A 15,957-nucleotide genomic window follows, 5' to 3' on the forward strand; every position below is an offset into this window, starting at 1 on the left:
GTGAGCTCTTTATCTGGAGGGGTTGCAGGCATGGACAGCAGTTGCATGAACTTCCAGAGATGTCACCATCATCAAAGCCACCTCTCTGCACTGAGATCACCACTCCAGTTGGCAAAGCCAAAACAAGGCCACCTCATGTTTTCTGACGGACCACCAGTTGTGCTTATGCTGCCCTAGAGCTCAAGCATCCCTGCTGGCTCCCGTGGCCATGTCTCTTGCTAAGTATCAGCTCCCAAGAGCAGGCAGACCAGCTGTGGGCTGGGCATTGGTATGCAGCCAAAGGGGAATGGCCTAAATGGGGCTCAAACTGCCCCTGTATGAAAACGGGGTGCAAACGGGGAGCTCCCTGCACTTGTGATTTACTGCAACTGGGAGATGTGTGCATGGGCAGCAAGGCTGGTGCCAAAAAGAGAAAACCCAACTCACAGCCTTGGAGCAGGCTCCTTCCCTCTGGTGCACCCGTCACCGGCAGCTCCAAACAGCAAAGCAGGCTGCTTGTGGCCACGTGCTTTGTAGAAGCAGCCTCCAGTCTCGTGTTGCAGCAGCAATTCCCAAGTCTGTACCCTCACCCCCAGCCAGCCTGCAGTCAGCAATGACTTCTCCCACCCCAATGGATGACCCACACGAACCTCAGTGATGGATTTGATTGTGACACAAGGGCTGAGCCCCCCCCCAAGGTCCTCCCTGCCAGTAATGACTGCGTCACCACGCAGCTGACGGCATCAGCAGAGCTCATGGCAGCATGAGAGCAGCCCCCTCTCCCTCCCCCTCCCCACCCAGGGAGCACTCGTGTGACTCACACTGCATCACAGGCCCCAGGCGCTCTCTCAAGGCGTCACAGAAGATGTAAGAGATGATTCCCCACCACAGGATGTTCTTAGAGCATCTTACGGTGACCTAAGGGTAACAATCCACAGGCAAACTGGAAGAGGACACTTCAAGCAGTCAGCTACCAGGTCCTAACTAATCAACAGCTAAAATCCCTCACGTCCTCAGGGAATCCACAGAAGATTAAGTATCTCACGTCAGGACAAACGGCAGCAGATTGCCTTTGTAATAGTTACCTCTTTGGGGAACCTCCTCTGATTTGTGATGGATTAAGCTAATCAGTTTGGAAGCAAAGACTGATCCAGCTCCTGGCCACAGCACAGATAAACCCACTCAGCAGCTCCCCTAGGAAAGCAGCCCCTCTGGCAAGGAGCAGCCTGAAAGCAGATCGTTCACACGAGCACAGAGGGCACATCTCCAAAAATCAGCATCTTTACCTCAGAGCTGGGGGAACGGAACCACCTCACAGAAACAGTGTGATGTGGTTCTCAATACCACCATTCCAACAGGCAGCCTACACGCCAAGCATGCAACAGCCTCCCCTCTGCAACAGTACACAGGGAACTGAGACCCCAAACTTACTCCAGTTAAAGAGCATGAGCTCAGCAGGATACAAAAACAGACCAAATACAACTGGACTCAATAAAACATTCTCATTGCCCCTTCAGGATTTCACAAGCATTGCTGAGAGGCTTCTGTGCGCTGATACTCACCCTAGCTAGAGTCTTCCTCCTCACATAAGCAAGCAAAAACCACTCTGATACCTCTTTCTTTTTTTTTCTTCATTTAGAAAAAACACTCTATTTCATCACCAGGTAGAATTTCTTTCCAGTAAAGCTCTTTGTATAAATTACATATTTACTTTAAAAAAGAAACAAAATAAATACTTCTCTTTTCACATCAGATAATTCCCTGCAGACAAAACAAAACCACCCCAACTAAAGGGGCTTCACTACAGATTTGTTACAAATCAAGAAAACCGTCAATACTTTTTTTTTTTCCCCCCCCCCTTTCTATGGTCATCACAAATCCAGTTTTAGGAATCAAGTAGATCGTAGGTGTTCCAGAAACAGAAGAAAACTCTCCTTGAAGAAACAGCAGCTAAGCACATTGTCCTTGGGGAGCTCAGTTTGGCTACCACGACTGTTACCACCAGGCTGGAGAGTCCCATTTGTCCATAAATGTGGCCACGTGTGCAGTGAGGTGGGAGCCCTCCGTCCCACCGACACAAGTTCACACCATTTCTTCTCCACCACTCCCCTGGTGAAGTCACAGCCAACTTTCAGACTCTCACTCAAGGCGCATCAGCTCATTTCAAAGAGAGGCACTGTCTCCGAAATGGAGGAAAAAAATTAACCGTTACTTTATAGCCTAAAAGAGAAACATGTAAGTGCCTGCTTCCTGTTCAGTAAGGCACTGCAAACATAATGAAACAGGAGTTAGTGACTGCGAGGTGATCCACCGTGTTGCTCTGTCGGTTCATGCCTCACAGCAGCTGCTGATGGATTATTTCCCACACCATTCTCTTGCGGAAGTAAGGCATGTCTTCCTGTAAAGAAAAGGAAAGAAAAGCCCATGCAATGCACAGCAGGAAGGGACAGAAAACACGTGTGGTGTTCTCTCACATCAAGCTCATTTTAAGCACTGTCAACGCAGCCCCTGTGAGTACAACACGGTCTGCTGTGTCTCACACCCACTGTGGTGCTGCATGGATGAAACCCAACAAAGCCAGATTTATCTGACTATTAACAACAGCTTAAGCTCTAATTAAAGGCCGCTACATCAGAAGATAATTCATATTTTAATCAGTCTAAGGGTTAGGCCTATTTCTCCAAAAGATACCAAAACCATACCTTGCCCGAGGGGAAGTTCAAGGTTTGCCTGAGACCTAAGGATGGTGAATACAGCTCCACTCTGCTGAGGCCACTTTGAGTTCCAGCCCTGGCGCCACGCACCACAAATGGAAGTACAAAACTTCCACTCCAGGCAGAGCAAACAGCTGCATAACCTCCCCAGCCCCTGCACGTGTGCACTCATCTGAAACCATTAGGAACTTTGGCTCACCTCAGTGAAGGTAATGGGTTTGTCTCTGCAGACATAATCTGCATATTTGCACATAAAAACTCCGCAGTCACTTCCATTCGATTGCTGAGGAATTTCCTAATGAAAGGAAAGAAGGTGGAGAATGTTTTCTATCTTAAAAGAAAAGCAAGTTGGGGGCAGCACCACCCACCACCCCCAATACTCTGACTTGCAAACCTACGTGCACAACCCATCCCACACACAAGGAGTACACCCAGTGAGCCACATCTTCACAGCCCTCTGTCTCCTTTCCTTGGACCTCATAATCCAAATTCTTGCAGGGGTAGCAGCAATCCACCCTGCAAGGTGTCTTGAAGTTTGCACTGTGAGCAGCACAGTGGTGTCATGTCTCCTGAGTTTGCAGATGCTGCTTATTGCTATTAATTTGTTGAAAGACATCAGCTCAACCCTTTTCTTCATCACCTGCCAGAATTCATGCACGAAGAAGAATCACCTCAAAGCCCTGCCTGCTTTTGGAAGCCTCCTCTCTCAGACAACAGCTAAACAGATTCTTAAATTCAACTTGTGAAAAAGGTGCAAAGCCAGATTCACCCTAACATGGCAGACTCATAGGAAAATAAAGTACTTGGACAGCAAGGAAAGGCACTGCCTTGCATCCCAGCACAGCTTCCTAATCCACTTGCAGCCTGAGATGGTTTATGTTTATGGATGCTCTTTAAAGCTTAGCCTTGTTAAGAAAGCATTAAGGCCTTTGTGACGAGGAGCTGCAGGTTTCAGATCCCAGTAATGCTCACATACATGGGACTCCATGCTGTGAAGGGTCCACTCCGAAAGTGACAGCTTCACTTTTCGTTTCTCCCAGCTTTCCTCTTGCAGGTAATGGCTGTTTAAAACAAAACAAAGCAACTCTTCATCTCTGTATTTTAGGCCAACAAAAAAGAGATCCCTGAAATTCCACAGGAAGCCAAATGGCAGGACAGTAAGATGTCAGTGGATCTTTACTGCCATAAAGCATTTGGAGGAACAACTCAAATGTTCAGTTTGCATACATTTCATGGTGATGCTTTGTACATCCTGGAGACAAGTATCACTTTCCTGGATGGAAGGAGTGATGTGAGAATGGTTTTATTCCCTAGCTACAAAAAAACCAAACGCTTCCAGTTGTGTCTCAGATACAAATAGCTAGAAACCTTCTCAGAGTTCACAACAAAAAGCACTGACTGAGCAGTTACTCACAATACAGCTTCACAGATCTTGTCTCCTCTTTTTCCAAGTGAGTCAAAGTATGTGATGGTCTTCTTTCTGATATCTACAACCTGTTATTGAAAAGTAACCGTCAGACACTGCACGAGCCTATGCAGCAAACAGAACAAAAACTGATCAACCTTGCTTGCTTGCTTGCTTTCTCCCCACTTAATTCTTCAATTGAAAAAAAAAAAGAAATCCAGCATGACTCACCACCAACGACCAGTGTGATCTCAAGTGAATAGGAACTAAAATGATGTGATGTTTGAACAGATTCACATTTCTAGTCCATCTTTTTACTGCTGTGTAGCCTTCGGAAAGAAGTTTGTGACAGAAGAAAGTACTAAAAGCGTACACTGATGGATAGTTTTCTTTTTTGCCTCTTTCCATCAGAAGATTCATATAGAAATTAATGACCTGTATGGTAAAAACCAAATATAAAATACAAAATAAGACACTGCTCACCAAATTAAAAAAGTAAAAAAAAACAAAACCAGAGAAGCAATACTTTCAGAAGACTAACTTCTAGAAACTGCGTGACCCAACAAATAGAGTTTCTAGAACTCTAGAGCTTTATATACCTACAGTAAGACTCAACAGGTGTCTATAAGTTCTGCAGTGAGGGTCTGCAAATAACTGAAATCAGACACCTGTGCCCAGCGAGGACATTTGAAAAGACATCCAGAACAGAAACATCACTGTGCTGCAGCAAGCTTTACCTCGTCGTTGAGCCACGAAAAGTTGTTCAGTGTCTGGATGTCCTCACGGCTGAGCCTGAGTTTGAAGGCACTGCTCACCACCTCCTCCGGTTTACCCTCGCTCAACGCAGCCTTGATCTCTCTCTCCATGGCCTGAAGCAAGCAATGGAATGGGAAAGGACCTGTGAGCACACCAACCTGTGGGCAGCTTTCAGCTGTAACAAGGTCTGCTACATGAAGGCTCGAGTGATAAGACCAGCACCACAGTGGGCATTTTTCATACCAAGGCATGTGAGTCAGGGACCTAAAAGAAGTTAAAAGTGGGGAACTCCAAAGGGAACTGAGGTGTCGACACTGGAGTCATGCATTCAGGAGTCTCAGCTGTGTGTGTAACTGTTCTTGTATGGATATTTCCATCGAAGCCTGCTTAAGGGATGCAAAGCACACTTCTTTTTGGTTAAATCTGGGCCAGTGAAGTGAGAAAAACAACTTTTTTGTCTTGTATGGAACTTTACTGTCCAGAGTTTGTAAACCCTCATTTTGCTTGCCCTTCCCAAACCAGTCATCACTGGGCCAAAAAGAAGGTGTTCAGTTACATCAGCAGGACTTCAAGGAATCAGAGCAGCCAAATACTGCTCTGGAAAAGCACCTGTTAAACGTGGACCAGTTTTGGTTCTGCTCACACAATTCCCACAAACCCTTACGTGAGCACAACCAAAGGACTGTGTGGATTGTATTAAACCCTTTAAGATCAGCTTTACTGCTGACCCTTGCTCTGTAGACATTCTACAAGTGGTGAATGCAAGCTCCTAACACTGCAAAACAGGCTCAAGAACCGTCTGCAGAAAAAAAAGGAGGAGTTATGTGGATGTTTTACAGCTTTCTAATTCGAACAAGGGACCGACAGCTATGGTACCTCTGTGAGTGGAGGAAAGCGTTCTTGGGATCTGGGGAGTTTCTTTTCTTCCTCATCATGGATAGATGGTCTTCCGGACAGAACGGGTGGCAGATGCAATCCAGAGGAGGCATTCCCTGGGACTTCATCTCCATGCTGTCTCAGACAAAAAGAGGTCAAGTTAGCAAGCAAATTTGCTAAGGGATAACACAAAGTCTTGCTCATGTATAAAATTGGAAGTGTCTTTTGAATATGCATCCATACACCCATGTATCCACATACATCCGAATAATAAGCTCACCCCTGAGTTGGGTTGTCCCTCTTGTCCTTTCTTGCCTTCCTTTTCTGCTGGCGTACCGTAACTGCAACTGGAAACAGAGAAGCAGGCTGTAGCAATGCATGTAACTCTTACACATCCATCTTCTGGTTAAGGAATGCATTATCACAGATCAGACTGCCATACAGAAGTCTCTCTCACTGGCTTTGCTTCCTTCAGCAACACGCAGCCATCTGCGCTCACACTGCTGCTGCTCAGATGGTTCACAAAGAAGAAATGAGAGACACAACTGGATTGCAAGCAATTCCAGAGCCACGAGCTAGCTGCTCTCATGCCAGAACATTGAGATGAGGATGGTTATTCTCTTTCTGGACACTGCTGGAACACACAAAACAAAACCAAAGAGGAACCAAGATTCTACCTGGGCTGCTCACGTTCTGGAGAGTGGCGTGGTCTGCTGCCATCTGCACAAAAAAGCATACCAGAAGTCAGCATTTAATGAGGATCAGGCAAACATGACTCTCAGATTATGAAGGAAAAGACAAAAAAAAAATCCCAACAACCTTCCTAACAATGACTACAAGGTTATGAAGTTTTAACTCTGGCAAACAGGCCTCCTGGACATTATGGGAAAGCGTGTGAGCTCTGAAGCCCAGGATCTAAAGTCACTTTCAGTAGTTACATTCTTCAGCTTACCAGAAAAGATGATCTACAAAACAAGCCAACTTGTTATAAAGAGAGGTGCTGTGCTAATCCAGGAAAGAAGCAATTTGCTGGTTTATGGGAACTTTGAGTCCCAGCCTGAAGCACTGATTGAGCACCTGGGGAAAGGACCTGGTCAGCCCTGGGAGCACAGGTGGAGGCAATGGGGGAGGAGCCTGGCTGCACCTCTCTTAGACCCCATTTAAGGGCTGACTGGCAGAGAGGAAGGAGCTCTGCTTGGAGATTGCTCCCTTGTGAGCCTAAATCTTCAGAGACAGGTAAGCACTTTCTCTTTTATAACACCACCCTGTTTCATGCTTGTCCCTTTTGCTGTTTCACTCCTTATTGCCTTTCCACCGGGTTAATATTTCAATTTGTAACAGCTGGCTTAGTGTTGAAGCTCTGATATCATGGATATGGTCACATAAAAAAGGATTAAACAGTAATGCATTATCACAGCTGGGTGAGGTAACCTAAAGGGCTCACACACATCAGTGTGCCTCCACCAGCACAAAGGGCCAGATGTTACAGACTTCACCTGCACAGTATGCAGTTACTTCTGCAGCTAAGAACACCTCTGGTACAGCACCAGGGTGGAGGAACAGCTTTAAACAAAGCTTGTCACTTACAAAGCCACTTCAGCTAACAACTATCTCTGGTTTTGTTCCTGCTCTCCTTTTTCTTTCTAGAGACAGCTTCTTTTGTTCTAAGAGCCAATGTAAGCCACACCACGTCTAGCATAGCATAAAATATACCTTCAAGACTTAAATAAATGCTCTATTTTATAAGCCTAGCTATAAAACAGAGCAACTATGAAGCAGGGCTCACTCACCAGGTTTTGGTGTCAAAAGCTTGGAGGCATCCCCTCCACATCTTTGTTCTTCCAGGAAAGTTACAGCAGACAGTGACTCTTTGTAGTAAATCTCAACACTTTGGTGCAGCAGGAAAAATAACAAAACAGAATCAGAATTTCTATACATGCAGTATCTGTTATCTGTATGCAATCTGTGTTTTATAGGACAAGGCAGCATTCTCTGTCACAATCCCTGGCCAACCCTTTATTGGAGATAATGCTGGCACTGTGAACACATTGTCCACACAGCACACGTTTCTGGAATGTTTAAATTCATCCTTCAGGACTGCTCTGAGATATTGGCCAAACCACAGTAACCAATGGCTGGAAGATCAGATGCCAAAAGCAGCATTGTTGATCCAACCTCAAATATTAATGCTGGTGCACCTAAAATTACACAAAGTGTCATTTTCTGTATTCACACAGCAGAATGTTTAAATGTGATGTGCTATTCTGCTCTGAAGCCCTGTGTTTGTCTTCTAGCTGTGAGGCAAAGCAGAGACTGGGATTCTAGCTTTGCTAAAGCAATCCATGTTTCACAGCATTCACGTGGCATTTCCTACTATGTGCCTCTGCAGAAAGGCACGCTGCTGTTTCACCATTTTGGCATCAGTATTTTCTAATTAGGCTCTTTGTACAAAGCTTTGAGGTGTAGTATCCCACTGAGATAAGAGCTTCTCTTATTTCTGTGTTTTTCCTGGTGTGGTTAGCTTCATGCAATCTCTTACACAGCAACACAGATATCAAACCCACATCACTGCTACTCATGAATCAGATTTACACACAAGTTCCCTCTTGTAGGTTGCTCTCAGAACAGCAGTTCTGTACACAAGACTGAGATTTCTTCCTTTTAATCTACTGGGAGAGAAACGTATCCCTACAGAGTGACAAACTTTCATCTGCAGAACACATTCACAAAACATTCCTGCTACACCTGGAGGAAGTGAATGCAGGGAGGGGAAGCATCTCTTGAGCTTTTAAAACTTAAGTTTATGCAAAGACCTGCCCTGGGACACCATCAGGAGCCCTGAGAGTGCAAAAGCTGCATTTTTTTCCCTCCACTTCCCATGTCCACCAAAGCTTATGTTAATTTCTTCCTATAATTAATTACTTGGAGCTTGTCGGCTTTGCAGTTTGGCAGTATTTAGCATATTTGTCCTTCAGTAGTTTCAAGAGTTGCTTGTATTTCTCTTTTTCTTCTCTCTGAGCATCCTAGCAGAACGGAGGGACAAACAAACAGAAGAACAGATTAGAATCGCTGCACATGAAGCAAATACTTGTCATCTGGATTTGGTGCAGCCTGCACAGGTTGCTCTCTAAATACTGCAGCTCATTTAACAGCAATTCCCACACGTTTGTTTTGTGTTGGCCCTGTGGGAAGGATTTGTGCTCACTGTAATTCTCAACATTTCTTTTACAACCATTTCCTCAAATGTGGGCCTCTTATCTGCAGCTGCGGTCTGCACCTCTTGCATAATAATTCAGGCTAATATGCATTCCTGTCAGTACACATAATGACTGCTTGCTATGAGTCCCCAGGATATCTTAATCATACTTCACTGCTTGCCACAGCCTGCTCCTCCACTACTTCAGTCTGAGACTTTTTTCCCATGAAATCTAGGTTTATTACATGTTTTCCAACAGCTGCTTCAGACATGGGAAGGACAGGGAAGGAACTCGGTGTTTTTGTAGCTGTAATTATTGAATGGTTTCATTTCAAAAAGCCTTTCTCAGCCACGCACCTCAACGCTGCGCAAAGGCTTCCCTGTTTTGTCCATTCCTGAAGTAGAAGGTTTTGGCTCTTCATCCTCAGTGGGTGTTGAAGTGTCATCTCCAGGAGGTTCGGTGTAGTAGTTGCTAAAAAAATAACAAAGGCAAAAGAAACAGCATCAAGAAAACGTTCAAATAAGCACCTACAATTCAGCCTGCACTGACAACTGTTTTGACATGAGATGTTGATTACTTTCAGATGAAGGCCTGCTGTCTTCAACCAATTAATGAGAAAGTACGCACAGGTAAAATTAAAAGCAGAACAACTGCCTCGAATACACACTGCTGTTTGATCTGCACAAGTGATGCAGATACTCTCAAGGCCATTTCCAAGGCAGCCCAAGCCCTGAGTCAATACAGAAGCTTCTAGCTAACAAAGCTGCCTCTTCTAACAAATCTCCCATGTCTATGAAGTATCTGGATTCAAAGGGGGAAGGGGAAAAAAAGGCAGCTGGATATCTCACTGCAGTACAGCAACTGGATCAGGTCCCAAAATAATTTGGGTAACTATTATTACGTGGACAATGATCCAGGTGTTTGACAACACTCAAGAAGCTCAAGAATGAAAGGGAAAGGTGGAAAGTCTTTTCCAGAAAGAAATGAAAGGATTTTTACCTGAGATCTGGAACTGTCACAGGAGAAAGGGCCAGTGTGACCCTATCAAAGTAAGCATCGCTTTCAAAAGGCATATTATCTGTAACAGGAACACAAGTTACATCAGTAACTACAAAAGGAAACCAAAGGTTTTGAGTTTAAAGAGCTTCACCAATCAAAAAGAAACAGAGCTCACATGCAATATCCCTAGATGTTACACACTGTGCCTGCAATCATCTGAATGTAAACCTGAAGTTGGGTCATGTGGTGCACAAGGATGGGTGAAAAAGAAATGAGTTGGTGACCTGGTGTCAGCCTTACCAATCTGCAGCCTTTCCAGCACAGGGCTTGATGGTATTTCAGATGAAGGGTCATATGGAGCAGATGGAGGCTAGAATAAAAACAAAATATCACTGTGAGTATCACCTGAATGCAAACACAAGCAAACATAATGTTCCTGGAATGTAGGCAGCTCTATGATGACTCAGAGATCATGATATGCTGGTTTAGACTGCAGCAAAGTGCAAATATTTGCAGAATCTCTGACAAGTATGCTTTATACATTTTTTTAATACAGGAGCTGCTATATGCAGTGATTAAAACGACATGAATCTAACCCTGAGTTCTTCTTATTCAGCTCCTAACCACACTGAAACGTGAGTTTGGCCCCTGAAAAATAAGTTCTGTGAAGGAGAGTAACTCTCTCAAGAACAAATGGATCATGGCAGCTTCTTATTCTTCTCTTATACCAGTGGGGCAATGAGAAAAATAACACTGCATCTTTGAACCAAGCTACAGAGATGAGCAACAGTTCACCGGTTAAGACTCAAAGTCTTAAAGGCATCCTCTGGTGATCTGGTGTATAATGTAGCAAAGAGACCTTTACCCACAGCAATTATGCAGCTTTTCTTGCAAGGTGATGCATACTGATCCCTTAACTACTAGCTTTAGAAACAACTTGTAAACATCCTAAGACTACAGCTATGAATGACTACAGAGTATCTGGAAGACAGCAAACACTGAGCTCCTTAGTTACAAGAGCTAGAGCACAGTGTGCAAACCTGAATGAGGCAAACCCAGCCAGCAGAGCTGCCTGCTACAAATAGCAAAGACCCTACTGCTGTACAGGCTTTGTTATGCAGAGAAGCTCCTTCCTTTTGTCTCCCACAGATTCAACAATTACAACTGCCTACTTTCAAAATCTGTGCTGACCTCTTCTCCCAAGGTTGTGGTTGAAGTTACGTTGTCATCTGAAATTGTCCAGTGTTCATCTGCTGCCCTGGGTGGCAAGTTCACCTCAGCAGAGGTGCTTGCTTCTCCTGGAGGCTCAGAGCCTTAAGAAAAAACAAGAGGTCATATAAGAACATGACTGAAAAGGGATCAAGTGATACCAGAATAGCACACTGTAACAGTTCAGCATTAAATTAGGGGAAGCCAAGCAGTAGCTACAGAGCTCCATGTTTCCCCATAAAATTTGTGCTTGGAAATATCCTATAGCATAAAAAGCTTCTCCCTCTTCATCTGACTGAAAAAGGGAAACTCTGATCTCAAACCATGATCTGTGCAGTGAATACCGAGGTAGCAGCATAGCTGCATCACTCCTAAATGCCATTTTTTTTCTCTGCCTGCTGTCACTTTGAAGGTGCTTTCCTTTGTACCCCAGATTTTAGGTGGTTTCTCAGAAGAAACACAGCTCTTTTCAGCTGGCAGATGTGAAATACTACGAATACAGACCATGAATACAGGAGGGAGCACTCAGCTTTGATGCACAGTGCTCGCTGTGCTGATGTGGATGGGCTCATGGCCAGAGAGATGTGGGGCATCTCCTGCTGGCAGTAAAAGTACCCCTTCCTGCCATGGCCAGTACATGTGACACAATTCTGCCTCAGGCCATTGGCTACACATACATCACAATTTAGAGAATGCCTCAAAACTTCAGCCTTTACGCTGAAGAACTGAAGCCAGTTTACTGAAGTACCCAAAACCTAAACAAAAAAAGTAAAAAATGAGGCATATTAATTACTTCTGCAATGTGCAGTACCTGATGTTTTCCTTTTTGGTTGAGGCTCGTCAGGATCTTCCAGAGGCGGCTGGACACTGTGGAAAATACGTGCAGATCAGCATTTGGGGACTGCAGATGAGCTTCTAAGAGACTCGTTTCCCTTCACGGGACCCAAACTTCCCAAATCAATCCTCCTACCCCAGAGGTCTCCCCTCCAAGCACCTCCAGGATCAGTCCAGACAGAAACATGTGGCAGCATCTCCCATTGATGTCTCCCACCCAGCAGAGCGCGCACAGAAAATTAATTCACCCATTTGAAACACTTCAGGCCCCTTTCTCCAACATTCAATATATACTTTCTATCTGTTACAAGCAACCAAAAATTCTTAATTAATATACAGCTTTGCCTCTTTCCTCAAGGAAAGAAATACGCCGATGATTACTAAGCCATCTGAGTTCACTACAATGAGCTGCAGAGGGAAAAAAAAGCCTAAGTAGGACAGGAAATATAAGATGGGAAAGCAATGCACGTACACCCACATAAATAACTCACTGCTAAATCAGTGCTTGCCAACCCCTCATTGCAATCACTCTCAGCTGCACCCCTCCTTACTGAGCAGCAGCTGAAGTACTGCGTCAGTCGTCACAAAGATAAAGTCTAGAAATGTAGTTATTAATGGTGGGAATACACAGCTCATTTCTATATATATATATATCATTTTTTTCCTATTTGCTTCCAAAAACACAAAGTGGTGTTTCTGTCCTTCCCCCCCCTACACAGCGAGGACTCTTTGTTCCTTCTTTGATCAAAACAATTCCAACTGTTACACATCCAAGCCCTGCTCATCTCACGCCCTCTGGACTGTCACCCTTTCGCATCAGAAACACAAAATAGCTCTACATTTCATGTCAAACAGAGGATATTTGTCATTACTGCGCTACTAACTTCAGGCAGAAAATACCAAGGAATAGGTGGTAAACACAAATTATTCCCAAAAAACCACGTTCCTACTCGGCGTATTTAATATTTCAGCAGGCTAAATTAAGAAGAAAACAACACCACGTGTATCTTCCCATCCAGCTTTTAGCAACAGCTAGCTTTCACTCCCAGGCCCCCAGCAGAAGGCTCCCAGCTCGAACCTCGTGCAGAGACACAGCACCAAAAGCCTCCCCAGGGCCGCACTCAGAGATAAACACGGCTTTAACACCCAGCTAGGTTACCACCAGCAGTTTTTAAAGAGAAGGGCCTCCTCCCCCAGCTTCAGCACTGCACCCTGTACCTGTTGCAATGTCGTTTTTTCCGTTTACACTTAGCCGGACGCTTGGGCTCTTTAGGTTGTTCTGAGGACATGGCAGGATTTGTTTTCTCTCAACGACTCAGAAAAAGACTAAAAAACCTCTGATGTTCTCAAAGTTTTCTCACTCCAGGTAAGAGCGAGTGGTAAAGAAGCTCAGCTATGCAGCAGAACGCACAACTCATGAGGAGTTCAAGCTGTGCCCCTGTAGCACAGGCTCCTCTAAAGCTCTCTTAAGGTGAAGTAAAAGCAGAGGGTGTTGAGCAGCGGTCACAAAAAAGGTGGAAAAAGCACTGCAGGAGGCAGATGCGTGTCTGCCCTCCACACCAAGATGGGCTCAACTCCCCCTGCGACGCCGTGGCAACAGCCTAACATTCTATTCCACCCCACCAGTGAGGGGGGGGCGAAAACAAGATGTCACAAACTCCCTTATTTATGCATGCACACACCCATGTGCAGGCCTCTCTCCTCTTCCAAATCTCCTCCTGCGTCACTGCTGTGATAGTTTGTGATAGTTTACCATGTAAAGCTGTATGAAGTTTGACTTTTCCTCTGAAATTCACACGATGCTGCAATGCAGCATTTAAGAGCAGCTCATTTTTACCCATTACTTTCACCACTGATATCCATAATTTTTCATCTTTTTTTGCTGTGGGAAAACCCCAAGTGGCAGACATAACAAAAAAGGCAACTTCTGTATAACTTCACCTATGTGCTCCACCACTTTGATTGGGAATGGTGCTTACTCAGGACATCTCTGCATCCAAAATTTCAGCCAAACCATTCACCTGCCTGTCCCATTCACGTACATTTTGAGAAATAGCACTTATGGAGAACTGAAGTTGTGGATGCCCAATCCCTGGAGGCACTCAAGGCTGGATGTGGCCCTGGGCAGCCTGGTCTGCTGGTTGGTGACCCTGCACATAGCAAGGGGTTGGAGCGAGATGAACACTGTGGTCCTTTTCAACCCAGGCTATTCTATGATTTTCTCGCAGCCTCACACAGGGAGCTGAGAATACCTTTGTCATTTTAGAGACAAGCAGCATTTCAGACCTTATTTCCAACTGCACAGCTGCTGAAAACACCTCTGCCATTGGTACATAGCAGTTCCACCCTACTTGCTTCCCTCATTTGCAGTGATCTCCTAGCAAAGCTGAGTGCCCAAAGCGTGGCAGGCAGCCCGTGTTGCTCTCCCTTTGGGAAGAGGGATGTGGCAGGGATGGCTCTGCTGCACACCACCAGCTCCTGCCTGCAAAAGCACTGCCCTTCCTTTCACTCTGCACACAGAATCACGGAGTTGCAGAGGTTGGGAGGCCTTTCTGGAGATCATCCAGTCCAACCCCCTGTTAAAGCAGGTTCCCTATAGTAGAAAAGTGCCCAGGGTTTGAGTATCTTCAGAGGAAACCGCACCGCCTCCATGTGCAGCCCACTCCACGGCTCCGACACCCTCACAGGAGCTTTTATTCCTCATTTTTGTATGAAACTCCCCACATCCCAGTTCACGTCCATTACGTCTCGCTCAGTCACACACACAGCCCCGCGCCCGGGGAAGGTACAGCTGCACACATCAGTGCAGACGTGCCGGAAAGGAGCAATTTGCAAAAGGACCCGTGTGCGTCCTGGCGGCCAAGAAAGCCTACGGGACGCCGGGCCGCACAGCACAGAGCGTGCCCAGCGGGCTGAGGGAGGTCATGTCGGGGCCGAGGAGCGGAACCCTCGGGCAGACCGGCACCCCGTCACGCCCGAGGGCCGGACGCAGCGCGGAGGGACACGCGGCGGAGCGCTGACCTGCGGAAGGGCCGCTTGCGCGGGGCCGGGAGTGGCGCGGAGCGGCGCGCGGCGGCGAAGAGACTGCCGACAGCCGCCAGCAGCCATTGGTACATAGGCCCCGGCCGCCGCCGGCGGAAGTGCGTACATCTCGCGCGACTACCGCGAGGAAGTGCCGCCGGCGCGCAGGCGCAGAAACACGGGAGGAGGTGCCTCCGTGCGCGCTCCCGGCTGGGAGGAGAGGTGCGCATGCGCATGGTCGACAGGCCGCCGTTGGGGATGCGCATGCGCATGGTGGACAGTTCGCCATTGGCGGTGCGCATGCGCAGGGTGGATAGGCCGCCATTGGCATGCGCATGCGCAGTGCTGCTTTCGGGCGTCGTGAGGGAGGCAACCGGGAGAGGTGCTGCATCGTGCGTGGCTCAATGCCTTTCTTTTTTTCTGGCGTGTCTCCCGCCCGGTTAGCGCCTATCTGCTTCTCCTAGTGCTGCTCCTTATGTCTTCTCGTCGCCGGGTTGGCCGGACGGGGCGTCGCCCCGCGGCATTACCTCAGTTTGGGCGGGAAGCCCGGCCTCTGGAGCGCCTCACAGCGCTGTGGGCGGGAAGCAGCGGTCTGGGGGTAATGCTGGGCCCGCCGGGACCCTCACACCATCCCAAAGCTGTGTTTGGGACAAGCGAGCCCTTAGCTCACTGAGTCCTGCCCTGCTGAGGCACCCTGGCCTGGTGCTGCTCCGTGTGGGTGTGTTGGGCTGTGTGCAGGCAGCCTGTCCTGCTGGGTTATCTGTGTGCCAGGAAACTCTCCCACCTCACGTTTGTGCTTTGTGGCTAGCTCTGGAGCTGGCCAACGAACTCCTGACGTGGGTTTTTGCTTTTAGACCCAACTCGTGTCCCACACACAGCATGGTGGCTGTTACCTGTGTGGAGGCTGTGGCTGCTCTGCCGGCTGTTCCTTGTGTGCTCAGCCTGTGGTGGGAGGGGGGCAGGGCTT

At 46.8% G+C, this 15,957-nt stretch overlaps 1 protein-coding gene across 1 annotated transcript; it reads right to left on the bottom strand.

The window, feature by feature from the left end:
* Positions 1-2,314: 2,314 nt before the first annotated feature.
* On the bottom strand, positions 2,315-15,085 carry SENP2 (SUMO specific peptidase 2; the record flags this gene model as incomplete). The annotated part of the gene is made up of 15 exons (XM_079539913.1): positions 2,315-2,377; positions 2,893-2,988; positions 3,670-3,754; positions 4,108-4,187; positions 4,330-4,533; positions 4,836-4,967; positions 5,731-5,865; positions 6,011-6,077; positions 8,653-8,753; positions 9,284-9,398; positions 9,927-10,005; positions 10,227-10,296; positions 11,118-11,239; positions 11,947-12,002; positions 14,991-15,085. 15 exons carry the CDS (start codon positions 15,083-15,085, stop codon positions 2,315-2,317), a joined length of 1,500 nt encoding a protein of 499 aa, XP_079396039.1.
* Positions 15,086-15,957: the final 872 nt, after the last annotated feature.

Source organism: Tetrao urogallus (genome assembly GCF_951394365.1).
Source record: "Tetrao urogallus genome assembly, chromosome: 9".
Taxonomy (NCBI): Eukaryota; Metazoa; Chordata; class Aves; order Galliformes; family Phasianidae; genus Tetrao; species Tetrao urogallus.